General features: G+C 37.1%; 1 protein-coding gene across 1 annotated transcript in view; it reads left to right on the top strand.

Moving 5' to 3' along the window:
- Window positions 1-13,592, top strand: part of LOC124788233 (putative aldehyde dehydrogenase DhaS) — a 201,867-nt gene that overhangs the window by 173,449 nt on the left and 14,826 nt on the right. Inside the window, exon 10 of the mRNA XM_047255416.1 lies at window positions 12,547-12,652. Within this exon, the coding sequence (XP_047111372.1) occupies window positions 12,547-12,652 (106 nt within the window). The remainder of the gene's footprint in view (window positions 1-12,546; window positions 12,653-13,592) is intronic.

Raw genomic sequence — 13,592 nt, 5'->3', positions numbered from 1 at the left:
TAACACTACACTTGATTTGCTATTTATTGCAATGTTTGTATCATCAGCAAACAAAACAAACTTGGCATCTGGTAACGTTACTGATGAAAGGTCATTGATACACACAAGAAAACGTAAGGGCCCCAAAATGAGCCTTGTGGGACCCCACATGTAATAAGTTCACAGTTGGATGATGCCTGATAGCTTGATATATGTCTCTTTCCCAATAACACCCTTTGTTTCCTGGCAGAGATATAAGATTTGAACCATTTTGCAGCATTTCCTGTTACACTATAATATTCTAATTTATTTAAAAGGATATTGTGATTTACACACCAAATGCCTTTGACAGATCACAAAATATACCAGTTGCCTGCAATTTTTTGTCTAATGAATTAAGTACATTTTCACTGTAAGTGTAGATAGCCTTCTCGATATCAGAACCCTTTAGAAATCCAGTGACTTTGACAGTATGTTATTTGAGATGAGATGGTTATGAAGCCTATTGTACATTACTTTTTCTAAAATTTTTGAGAATGCTGGCAACAGTGAAATTGGATGGAAATTCTGTATCTTTATCTTCTTAACTTCAGCATATTTCAAACATTCAGGAAATATTCCACTGATAAACGATTGGTTACACAGATAGCTTAATATGTTACTTAGCTCAGAATCACATTCTTTAATTAACTTTGTTGATATTTCATCATACCCACTAGATGTTTTTGATTTTAAAGATTTTATGATGGACATTATTTCTACTGGGGTAGTGAGGGTCAAATTCATATTATGGAAGTTACTTGAAATGTCTGGTCTGAGGTATTCCATAGCAGCATCTACTGAACCTGACAACCCCATCTTTTCAGTAACAGTTATAAAATGTTTGTTAAAAAGTTCTGCAACACTAAACACATCTGTCACCAATGTATCATTTACTCTTAATACTATTTGTGCCTCTTCATGTCTGGTTCTACTGGTCTCCCCTTCCACTATATCCCATATTGTCTTTATTTTGTTATCTGATATGACTATCTTTTCCTTGTAATATATTTGCTTTGATGTCCGTATTACAGTCTTTAATATTTTGCAGTATTTCTTGTAATGTGCTATAGCATCAACATCGGAACTTTTTTGGACTGACAGATACAGTTTTCTTTTTGTTTTACAAGATACCCCTATTCCTTGAGTAATCCATGGCTTCTTTGTAGACTTTGCTCTAACCTTGGTAAGTTTTGGGGGGAAACAGTGTTCGAATAAGGTAAGCACTTTATTAGCAAAAGTGTTATATTTTTCATTCATGCCATGAGCACTGTAAACATCAGTCCAGTGTATGTCTCTGAGGAGTGTCCTAAAATAATCAATTTTTGGCTTATTGATTACACTCTAGAGCTCAGATTTAACAGATTTTCTATCCTGTTCAGTATTAACTTTTAACAGAAGGAACTGCATGTCATGGTCTGAGAGGCCATTGACTATTGGTTTTGTAATATAATTTTGTTCATTGGACGTTTCTATAAAGATATTATCAGTGGCTGTTTGTGAGCAATTGGTTACCCTAGTGGGGAACTTTACAGTGGAAATTAAGTTGAATGATAGTGTTACTAACTCAAATAAGTTCTTATTGGGAGAGTCTTTAAGGAAATCTACATTGAAATCACTAGCAACCACTATTTCTTTGTTTTTGGTTGTTAAATGGGCCAGTACAGCTTCAAGGTGGTTTACAAACAGGTTAAAGTTACCTGCAGGTGCTCAATTACACTTAATATTATGAAGGATTTTTTGTGAAATTCTACTTCTGTTGCACATGCTTCCATATGCTGTTCTAGGCAAAATTTATGAATGTCTATTTTCTTAAATTTATGACAGTTCCTGATGAATGTGGCAACTCCTCCTATCTCCATTTCTGATCTACAAAAGTGAGAGGCTAAGCTAAACCCTAGACCTCTCAAGTCCTTTTCCTTCATCCCTCTCCCTTTTCCTTCAACCTTTCTGCATGAAGGAGGGGCCACTGACTCCAAAAGCTTGCCTAATTATAGCTTTCTTCTATGTGTGTGTTCTGCTGCCGCTTGGTGAGTAGATTATTTATGTATCCAGTTATATTATTTTGGGATATACAGTGCTGTTCATCAAAATTATGAGAGCTGTATCACTGTGGCTGGATAAAATGTTATTTTATTGATTACATAGGGACTGTTGTGTAAGTAGTTAATTTTTTAAAACACTGTTGCAACATTTCACAGTACACACTGCTGTTGATGAAACCCATAATATGCAATCAAGGGGTACACTGTATATCTGGAATTTAGTTGAACATTTTCGTCTCACTGTGCTCATTGTATGGCAAACACTCATTCTTCTTTGGAGGAGACAACGTATAGGAATGTTTGGAAATGTAATCAATGAATGCATCCAGTCATTTTAAAACAGTCAGTAACATTTTGTCTCTGGGAATATACTGTGAATCAAATCCAGATTGTCATCTGATGATGAAGTAGGCTCATGGCACATGCTGTGACTGGTCATGGTGTGTATATTTTCATTCTATAAGATGAAGAGCAGAATGTTCATAGATGCGGGGGAGAGCTTCAGAAGTTCAGGAATCCGGATATATGGAAACTAGCAATGGGATTATGAAGGAGGAGTGTATACATATTGATGAGAAGGACTAGTGTGGAAGATACACTACCAGAAAAAACAAACATTAGTACATCCTTTTGCAGGTTTCAAATTCACTCAAGATTTATTGCAGCAACAGTGCATAAGGAGTACATGAAATGATTGTATTTACAGATCAATAGCACAAGTGTTTTTGAGGTATCAGGTATTGATCCACAATCAAAAACCCATGTTAGTATGTGGTACAGCCTCCATGGGTAGCAATGCAGGCACTGACTCTGGCATCCAGTTGATCATAAAGATGGTGAATACTGTCCTGAGATATGTTTTTCCACTCCTGCTTGACCTTTACACATATTTTTGTAAGAACTGTTGATCAATGAGTCAGACGAGTCTCTTCTCGTTTGATCATATCCCAGATGTGCATGATTGGAGACAAGTCCAGAGATTGCACTGAGCACATGGGTGAGCATTATCCTGTTGGGACAACTCCTCACCTTCCTATTGCAATAATAGCCAAAAAAATGGGTCTCTCAACATTCTGCACATACCTAGCACTGGTTAGCGTCCCCTCCATAAATGTCAAAGGTGAACGAGAGTTGTAGCTTATTGCTCCTCAGACCAAAAAGCCAGGAGTGGGGCCAATGTGTCTTGAACAAATACACTCAGCTAGTCAGTGCTCTGATGGTCTATGTCGTACATGCAAATGACCATCACTTGCATGCAGACAGAATCTCCTTTCATCGGTGAGGACCACGGTACTCCATTTCATTTTCCAAGTGATCCTTTGATGGCACCAGTTGAGCTATGCATGTCGATGCTGTGGCATGAGTGGAAGATGGGGTAGAGGTGTGCATGCTCGTAATCCCACTGCTAATAGTCAGTTTGCAACATTTTGTGTTGACATGTCTGGGCTCACAAGCCCTCTTATCTGTGCTGTGGTAGCTGTATGAACTGCCATTACTCCCCTTTACAATATAATGGTCGTAGTGAGTGTCTTGCTGTATGGACATCCAGAATCTTGTATATGGACATGGAATGTTCATGTGATCACTCGTACCAGCATCGTTGCACAACTGACAAATGCACGTCCAACTTGTGTTATAATTCTGTAAGAGGATCACCACTCAGAGGGTCACCCTTTGTAGCATGGTTGTCGGGTTGCTTCACCCGTGTGCACCACATTGAGCCTTATAGCTGTGAACATTCTTTATTACAGTGCAGACACAGATAGATGCCATTATGCCATCTATTGATGGATGATGTTGAAACCATTATCAGTACATCTACCATCCCTCAGGTGGCATATGATGTCATCAGATCAAAATCAATGTCATCTTTCCAGGTGTACTAATTTTTTCCCCCAGCAGTGTAGTTTTTGGTGCTTGTTTCATATGTATTATTAAAAACAAATTGGCGCATTGTATGATGCAGGTTATATAGTTGAATTACAGAAAAATGAACTACACATTAGGCAATCCTAATGTCAAGCAATGTCTGAACTTGATTTGACCAGTTGAGTTCATCTTGAAATATGAGGTGTAGACAAAAAGTTTTTACCTGCAGTCCTCATACACATTGAAAACCTCATGCCACCATACCCTAGCACACTGGTATTTGAAGCTAAAACAATTGTGAGTATCTCAGTAATTTGTTTTCCCCATTTGAAGGGGATCAACTCTGCAACGATCCATGCTGAATTGGTGGCAATGTACAGTAATGATGCACCCCCATATGGCACAGTGGATAGATGTCAGAGATGCTTCCAAGTGGTCAAACAAGTCTCAGTGAAGAAGATCAAAGTAGCAAGTCATTTCTCAGTGAAGAACTGGGAATCACAACAGAAGTGGAGGCCCTGGTACTTGAAGACCAGCATATTGTGATCGTGTTGGTTGTGAAAAAGTGAAATCAGTCATAGATAGGTTTTCAGCATCTAGCAAGACATTTTGAATATGAAGAAATTTACTGCCTGCTGTATTCTGCTACTGCTCACATCCATCAAAGCCTGTCAAATCAGTGCAGCAGTGGAATTAGTGCAGCTGTTTTAGGGCAGTCTGGATGACTTCTTTAACCACCTAGTCATTGTGGATGAAATCTGAGTGTATCACTATCAACCATAGACAAAGGAGGAAGACAAGCAGTGGAAACATGTCTCATCACCACCGCCAAGAAAGGCAATAATCTTACCATCAGAAGGCAAGGTTTTGCTGACTGTGTTTCTGGGATTGCTATGGTGTGGTGCTAATTGATTATGTTTATAAGGTGCAAACTGACACAGGAGCATGCTACCAAAATCTCCTGATAAGGGAGTGTTTTTGCTCCACAAAAGTGCCATTAGATTTTGCCTGCCCCCCTGCCCTCCCCCCTTCCACTGCCACAAATGCTCCTTATTTTTTCTAACATGACACCCAGAAGCCAGTTTTTTGCAGGCATTGCTAAAATGGCAATGAGGTGATTTTTGAGGTGCAACATTTCTTGAACAATCAAAATGCAGACTTCTAGAGCTAACCAATTCATACATTGTTGGGAAAAATTGTTGCACTGATATGCGAACATGTGGAGAAGGACTAAGACTATCGCAAGTTTCATGGAAGTTGATTGGTTTCTTCGAGGTGACAATTAAAAATTTATGACTATCCCTCTACTCCATTGCAAGGACAAATTTCTTTGAGTTTTAGTAAATTGGAAACTTGTACATTCATGGTTCAGCAGTTTCCAAGCTGTTCACTGTCACAAATAACTGTACCTGTGTAAACATGATTTTTTTTAGAAACTTCAGTTAGAAAAATAAAATGATCCAGCATTTTCCACCAAACCTGCTGCAATGTCATCTCCACTGCATTGGCCGTGTGTGGGCAGGCATTATCATGCAGCAGGATAATGCCATTGGACAACATGCCTCCGTGTTTTGACTTAATAGCTCATCTAAGGTTCTGTAAGTGGCCTGATAATGCTTCGCATTGATGGTGGTTCCCCGTTCCAGGAACTCGACAAGCAGTGGGCCCTTGTGGTCAAAAAAAAGGACATCATGACCTTACCAGAACTGGTGTGCGTGGCCTTCGATTTCTTTGGATTTGGTGAAGTCGCATGTTTCCACCACTTGCTCTGACACTTGCCTTCTGGTTCAAAATGGTAACACCAAGTTTTGTCACCTGTGACAATATGTGACAGAAAGTTGTATTCCTCCTCATGATAACATTGCACATGATTCAAAGACAGCACCATTCGAGTAATGCGCTGTTCAATGGTCAGTTGGTGCGGAACCCATTGTGCACAGATTTTTTAAAAGTTCAAGTGTTGATGCATTATGGTGTGGGCGGTGCCATTGCTAATACCTAGTAACTGAGGGATCTTGTCCATGGTGATTCTGAAGTTGTCCAAGGCTAAAGCAATCACTTCCACAACCATTTCCAGTGTGATGACACAATGAGCCTGTCCAGGATGAGCATCGTCTTCCAGTGCCTCGTGCTCCTCGAAGAATTGTTTGCGCCATTTCACAAAACTTGAATGACTCAGACTCTACTCACTGTACACAGCCTTCATCTGTTGATATATTTCACGGCCTCCAACTCCCTCCACTGCCAAAAATCGAATCACTCCACATTGTTCCTGTTTACTCATCTGCATATTCGGTAGTGCACAATAACTTGTGTGACCATCTTATCTTCAGCGTGAAACCACACTGGCACTGTGCCACATCAAATGGTGCACAGAAGTCAGTCTCTCTACCAATAGATGGCGCCACCATACCTGCAGTTACATGGTGCCACCTTACGTGTAAGACAAAGGCAGACTCTGCGACCAGGTTTCATATGAATGAACCTCATATATTGTGAAAAGAAAAGGGAAATGTATCTGTTGGCAAGAACAAGTAGAGATACTAATGTAGTTGCACACTACAAACAGTACTCAAAATTATTAAGGAAGGTTATGTAAAAATCAAGGAACATGAAAATAATATCAGAAATCAATAATTCCAACAGCAGACTTAAGGCTATTATGACAAGCAGCCACTGAACTGGATAACATCACTATTGAACAGTATGGATGGGTTATAAATGATGAGTCACAGGTAGCAAATATATTTAATAATCATTTCCCAAATACATAGGGACAAACAGTTAAAGAGAAAAATCATAGCAGTATGTTAAGAAAGTAACTCTCATAAATTCAGTCATATGTATGTATCACCTTCTGAAATTAAGAAAATCATACATTCTCTCAAAAATAAAAGCTGAATTGTGGTTGATGGTGTTTCCAATTGAGTACTAAAGATTTGTTCTCCTATGGAAATGGAAATGACCATTTGGCGTCATTGGCCGGGAGGCCCCTTGCAGGGCAGGTCTTATTACATTTGATGCCACATGGGGGAACTGCGTGCTGGATGGGAATGAAATGATGATGAAGACAGCACAACACCCAGTCCCTGAGCGGAGAAAATCCCCGACCCAGCCGGGAATCGAACCCGGGCCCATAGGACGGCAATCCGTCACGCTGACCACTCAGCTATTGGGACGGACTGTTCTCTTATAATAAGCCCAGTCTTTTCTGAAATATGTAATGCATTACTAACTCACAGCAGTTTTCCAGAGAGACTGAAATATGCTGTTATTAAACCTCTCTTTAAGAAAAGTGGTAAGAGAGATATCAATAACCACTGACCTGTTTCACTGCTGTCATCATTTTCCGAAAATTTTGAGAAGGTGATGTAGTCTCGAAGAGTATCTCACCTTGGCAACAATAATATCTTCAGCAAATCACAGTTTGGGTTTCAAAAGGCTTGTTCTACTGAGAATGCCATTTACATGTTCACCCACCAAATTTTACAAGCATTAAATAATAAAATAGTGACCTATGTCAAGCAGTTGACTGTGTGAACCACAGTATTCTCCTAGATAAATTGAAGTTTTATGAGACTGATGGTATAGCTAACCAAGAGATAATATCATATTTAACCAAAGGAATGCAGAAAGTTGTATTTAACAATTCAACCAATACAGTCTGGGGATCTAGTTCTGACTGGGTAGAAATGACATATGGGGCCCACAAAGCTCAGCCTTAGGACTGCTGTTGGTCCTGATATATGTAGACAATTTTCCATCTAATATATGACAAACAGAATTAGTTCTCTTTGCAGATGACACTTGCATTGTAATCAATCCAAGCATACATACAGAAACAGAAGAAATGGTAAACAATATTCTCAAAAGTATCACTGACTGGTTGTCTGTGAGTGGTCTCCCCCTCAATTTTAAAAAGACACATCATATTCAGATCTGCCCATCTAGGGGTACTACATCAATAATAAGTGTAACACATGGTGAGGAAATAATAAATAGGCTGGAAACTTTAAATTCGTAGGTGTCCATAGTGATGAGAATTTAAACTGGAAAAAGCACATTTTGGAACTCCTAAAATAACTTAATTCAGTCACAATTGCACTTAGAATCATTGAAAATCTTGGGGTAGACAAATCACTAAGTTGACATATTTTGCATATTTTCATTAAATAATGTCATTTAAAATAATATTCTGGGGTAACTCATCTTAAAGAAGGAAAGTCTTCATGGCTCTAAAAAATACTGCAAGAACAATATGTGGTGCTCAACCACAAATTTTGTATAGACGGCTGTTTCAGGAGTTGGGCAATCTGACATTAACTCTCAGACGAAATTAATGCAAGAAAATGACTTTATCATCTGTATAATGGGTTCAAACGATGTGGCAAAAAATGAAGCAGAGGTTTTGTGTGAAAACGCTACAGAATTTTTTACAAGCTAATAAATGCAGAAACACAGTAGTTGTCACACTTCCTCATAGGCATGATCTGATTTACAGTTCGTGTGTAAACAAAGAAATTCGGAAAACAAACATTAAAATAAGGAAACTGTGTTCTCAATACACTAAGTGCGATGTACTGGATATAAGCAAGCTGCATGGAAATCTGCACACGAAGCATGGAATGCATTTGAACTATGAAGGGAAAAGATTTGTTTGTGATCGAGTTAGTGAAATAATCAAAGAAAGACTTGTAAGGGATAGAACAATTTATCAGCTTCCTGAACATCCTTCCAACAGCGAGGAAAACAAAATAAAGAAGAAAGAAGAACGAAAATACAACACTGCTGACGTTCCTAATTTAAACTAGAGGTATGTGATGCTGTAAATATGATTCCCAATTACCAAATCGTGAATACGCCCGAACTAAAAATTTATCACCATAATGTGCAATCCCTGTGTAATAAGATCGATGAAATTAACATTCTATTAACACATGAACTTAATGATATCTCAGTGTTATGCATTTCTGAGCACTGGCTTAACCCAGAATTAATTCAGAATACGAAAATAAACAAATTTGTCTTGGCTGCTTACTACTGCAGGAAAAACAGCAAGCAGGGTGGGGTAGCAATTTACACAAAGGATAATGTAGATTTTATTACACTACCTGACTTAACTAGGGCAAATGTCGAAAAGGATTATGAAATTGCAGCTATAAAAATTACTCAGTTCAACCTGGTTATTGCTACAGTTTACTGATCACCGTCCGGGAATTTTGAACTTTTCTTAAACAAAATGGAGTCATTGGTAAATAAAGTAAATAAAATGGATTGTGAATTGATAATCTGTGGTGACTTCAATATTGACTTCCTCACGAATAGTGGAAATAGGGAGACCATTTTGAACCTTGCAATGTCCTACAATTTAAAGGCTGAAGTAAAAGCAGCTACCCGAGTATCAGAAACTTGTCAAACAGCTCTTGATCAGTTTCTAGTAAAGAAGAGTTTACACAACACCTCAATAAAAATTTTCAATGCAGGATTTAGTGATCATCTTGCTCAAATATTAAGCATAAAAGTACAAGGCAGTATTATTAACAACATGTCTTTTAGAACAGCATATCGAAGCTATAATCAGCATAATGTGAACTACTTCAACAACTTATTACAGAAAGAAAAATGGCTAGGAGTGTACAAAATGAACGATATAAATGAAAAATTCAACACTTTCATTGATACATTAACCCATTTCTTTGAACTTGCATTCCCACTGAAAACATTAACCATACGGGGAAACTCTAGAACAAACAGCTGGATCACAAAGGGAATAATGGTTTCATGCCAGAAGAAAAGACTACTTCATGAAATATGTAACTAAAAAAATTCCTCACCTGTAGTACGCGCATACTATAAAAAATACTCCAAAATGTTAAGAAAAGTAATAAAAGCAGCAAAAATAATGCATAATGATGAAATCATTTATAATTTAGCTAATAAATCAAAGGCTATGTGGAGTGTTATAAAAAAAGAATGTGGAGAATACAGACAACCTTGGAAAAATATAACACTATCACACAAAAATAAAAAAGTAACAAACACCTTAGCAGTAGCCAACACATTTAACAACTTTTTCACAGGTGTTGCTGAAAATATGTTACAATCAAACTTTAAGAGCATCCAGGCAAATGAATATAAAATAAGTGCTTGTAGAGGATCAATGTACATCAGTTCTGTTTCACAAGATGAAGTAGCTAAAGCAATAAAAGGACTAAAAAATTCCAAATCGGCAGGTATTGATGGTATACCTGCAACAATGTTAAAGAAGAGCGCATCAAACCTAATTGAAGTACTCACACATTTATGCGACTGCTCACTTCAGGCAGGCACTTTCCCTGATGTATTAAAAACATCAAAAGTTATTCCTGTATATAAAAAAGGGGATAAAGACAATGTAAATAACTACAGACCCATCACAATTTCCTCCTGCATCTCTAAAGTACTGGAAAAAGTTATGTATGAGAAACTTATGAAATTTATAAATAAAAACAGCATCCTATGTAATGAACAACATGGATTCAGAAATAAGAGGTCAACGACAACTGCTGTCTATGAGTGCATCAATTCCATCCTAAACCTGATGGACAAAAAACAGGAAACAATAGGAGTCTTTATTGACTTGTCAAAAGCTTTTGACATGGTGGACCATAAAATTCTGCTATCAAAGCTAGAAAGATATGGTATTCGAGGTCTGTCCAACAAGTGGATCAGGTCCTTCCTGACAAATCGTATGCAGGCAGTATGCGTCAAGCACACAAATATTGAACTAAAAACTGTATCTAATCACTTATCTGACTATAAACAAATAAAATGTGGTTTACCCCAAGGATCCGTATTGGGACCCCTTCTGTTTCTTCTGTACATAAATGATCTAAGCTTAAATATTGATGCACACAAATCAATCATATTTGCAGATGACACCACGATTCCACTAAAAGGAGACGACGATGAACAGTTACAGCAGACAGTAAACACGGTCACGAAACAACTTAGCAGCTGGGCACGGAGTAATCAGCTTGTAATAAACAGTAAGAAAACCGTTGCTCTAAAATTCCACAATCTTCCTAACAAGGACATGTTTATCCCATCAGTCTCTATCAATGACGAACCAGTTGGTAACAGTACTGAAACCAAATTCTTAGGACTTTGGCTGCAGAGTAACCTCAGATGGAATAAGCATATTGAATATCTCAATGCAGAACTGAGCAAAACATGTTATCTTCTTTGTTCATTAAAATCATGCTGTAGTGAGAAAACAGTATTGAATGCATATCATGCGTACTTTCATTCTCGTCTTAGATATGGGGTCACCTTCTGGGGAAACTCTAAAATAGCTAATAGCACTTTTAAACTACAAAAAAGGGCCATTAGAATCTTGTTTGGGTGCAAGCCTAGAGACTCTTGTAAACCCCTGTTTAAGAAATCTGGTATTCCCCCATTACCATGTGTATACATTATGGAAACACTTTTGTTCTTTAAATTAAATGTAATAGGCAAGGACCAGAGACTACAAAAAAACTGTGATATACATGAGCACTTCACCAGACAAAACAGAAACTTACATATGACTCAAATCAGCACAGCACTGTGCCAAAAAGGTACTTTTCACATGGGAGTTAAGCTTTATAACAAACTTCCTGAAAACATAAAAGCTATCACTGAGGTAAATACATTTGGAAAATCTCTAAAGTCATATTTACAGCATCACTGCTTTTACTTCGTTGAAGAATATTTAAATTTATGAAATGTGTTATATAAATACTTATGTGTAAAGTGTATTATTGTAAGCTTAAATATGTATGCCTTGAAATTACTTTCAAACTGTATATTTATAACTTGACTTGTCCAATGTCTTATGCATAAGCTGCTATGTAGACAACAGGACCAATAAAATACAATCTACAATCTACTGCTTCACAGTATATTTATTTCCTCACGGAGTTTATTGTAAATGATCCACTATAGTTCATAGAGAACAATGATGCACACAATTACAATACCAGAAGGGAAAGTGACATTTATTAGTCCACATTAAGATTGTCTTTAGCACAAAAAGGGGTGCACAGTGCTACAACACAAATTTTTGATCACTTATCCAGTGATATAAAATGTCTGAGAGACAGCTAAGTAAAATTTGAAAACAAACTGAAAAAGATTCTCCTTGACAACTCCTTTTATCCCATAGAAGAATTTCTATTATAGTAATGTGTAAAAGGTGGCGGGCAAGAATTACTAACTCACATTGTAACCACATTTACAAATTAATTTGTGATTTGAATGTAAAATGACCTTTTCCGCATCATTATGATTTGTAATGCAGAATGATCCGTGGAACAAGAAACTAATTAATAACTAACACTTTGTGAGTTTATATGTGACGGTGTGTGAAGAATGAGAAATGGACTGCCCTGAAAAAAATATGGACATGTCTTTGCAGTACAAGAAATTGCTTTTCAGGAGAAACAATAGAAAACTATGATTGAAGATGAATGAGACATTTTTAAAAATGTGGTAATCTAAATTCTATGGAGTTTATGGCAAGGAAATATAGTTTCAAGTTAGAAACAATGACTGCTATTGACTGTATGATAACTTCATAGCAATATTTTTACAGGGTTGCTACTGTACAAGATATTTCCAGAGATACTACCCACTGCAAATGAAATCAAAATGGACAATCTCAATTGTGGCTGCACCACCACCATTGCGAACAATAGCAGGTAACTTTTTCTGTCATGTTAATTGCTGTACACAGCCTATATTAAAAAACAGTTAGTTTATGCTTAAACAGTGTGACAACTAGTAAATGTAAAAAATATAACTTAATGGATAAAAGTAAATAAAAATTCAGATTTTCTAGTCATCACAGAATTATATTGTACGAGGTGTGACTGTGGGTAAGTCCTAGACTAAAAATCAAAGTCTCAAAGTTCGATTCCAACAAAACCTATGATTTTTATCTGTCACTTGTCAGTCATCTCTGCCAATGATTTGTTAATGTGAAAAATGCCAATATATGCTGTGCCCTATAACTGGCAATGCAAAGGCAAGGGCATACCACTTACAATGGGACCATGCCTAGTAAAGCACTAGAGAGCTCAAACCAATCTTCAGCACAAGAGCAGCTTTACTTCTCAAGCTTTGAATGTGCTCTGCAAGATGGTGGATTTATCCTCAAAAGGTTTTGTGTCTTTTATAATATCCCTTCAGTAAAATCATGAGGAAATATTTTAAAATTCTTAGTCATGTGGATCCAAGACAGAATCAAGCGACACCCATGCACATCACTTAAACAGATGCAAAACTGACTGAAGCATATGTTTCCCTAAGTATTGTAACATGTAGCACAAGTACACAGGCTGTTTGTGTTGCATGTTGCACTTATTTATATTGTGGTATTAACTATAGAACTTTATCCTAAAAGATTTTCCACCTACATATTTACTATTCTCTATAAAGAAAGCCATTAGAGCTTGTAGAGTACATTTCTTATGTTAATGTCCACAAATGAATGATTTTGTCACTGTTTCCCATGTAATTTTTTTTAGATATGTGCTGTTTTTTGTATTTGTTCCAACAAGACGCACTGAATGCCATTAGGTGTGGGAAATGCCCAGTAGTCAGGTATGTTGCTGAGTCTGTGATTAAGATGATTTTCCT

Source organism: Schistocerca piceifrons, chromosome 3 (assembly GCF_021461385.2).
Source record: "Schistocerca piceifrons isolate TAMUIC-IGC-003096 chromosome 3, iqSchPice1.1, whole genome shotgun sequence".
Taxonomy (NCBI): Eukaryota; Metazoa; Arthropoda; class Insecta; order Orthoptera; family Acrididae; genus Schistocerca; species Schistocerca piceifrons.
The sequence above is the reverse complement of the archived record's forward strand: the minus strand, read 5'-3'. Positions and strand labels throughout refer to the sequence as shown.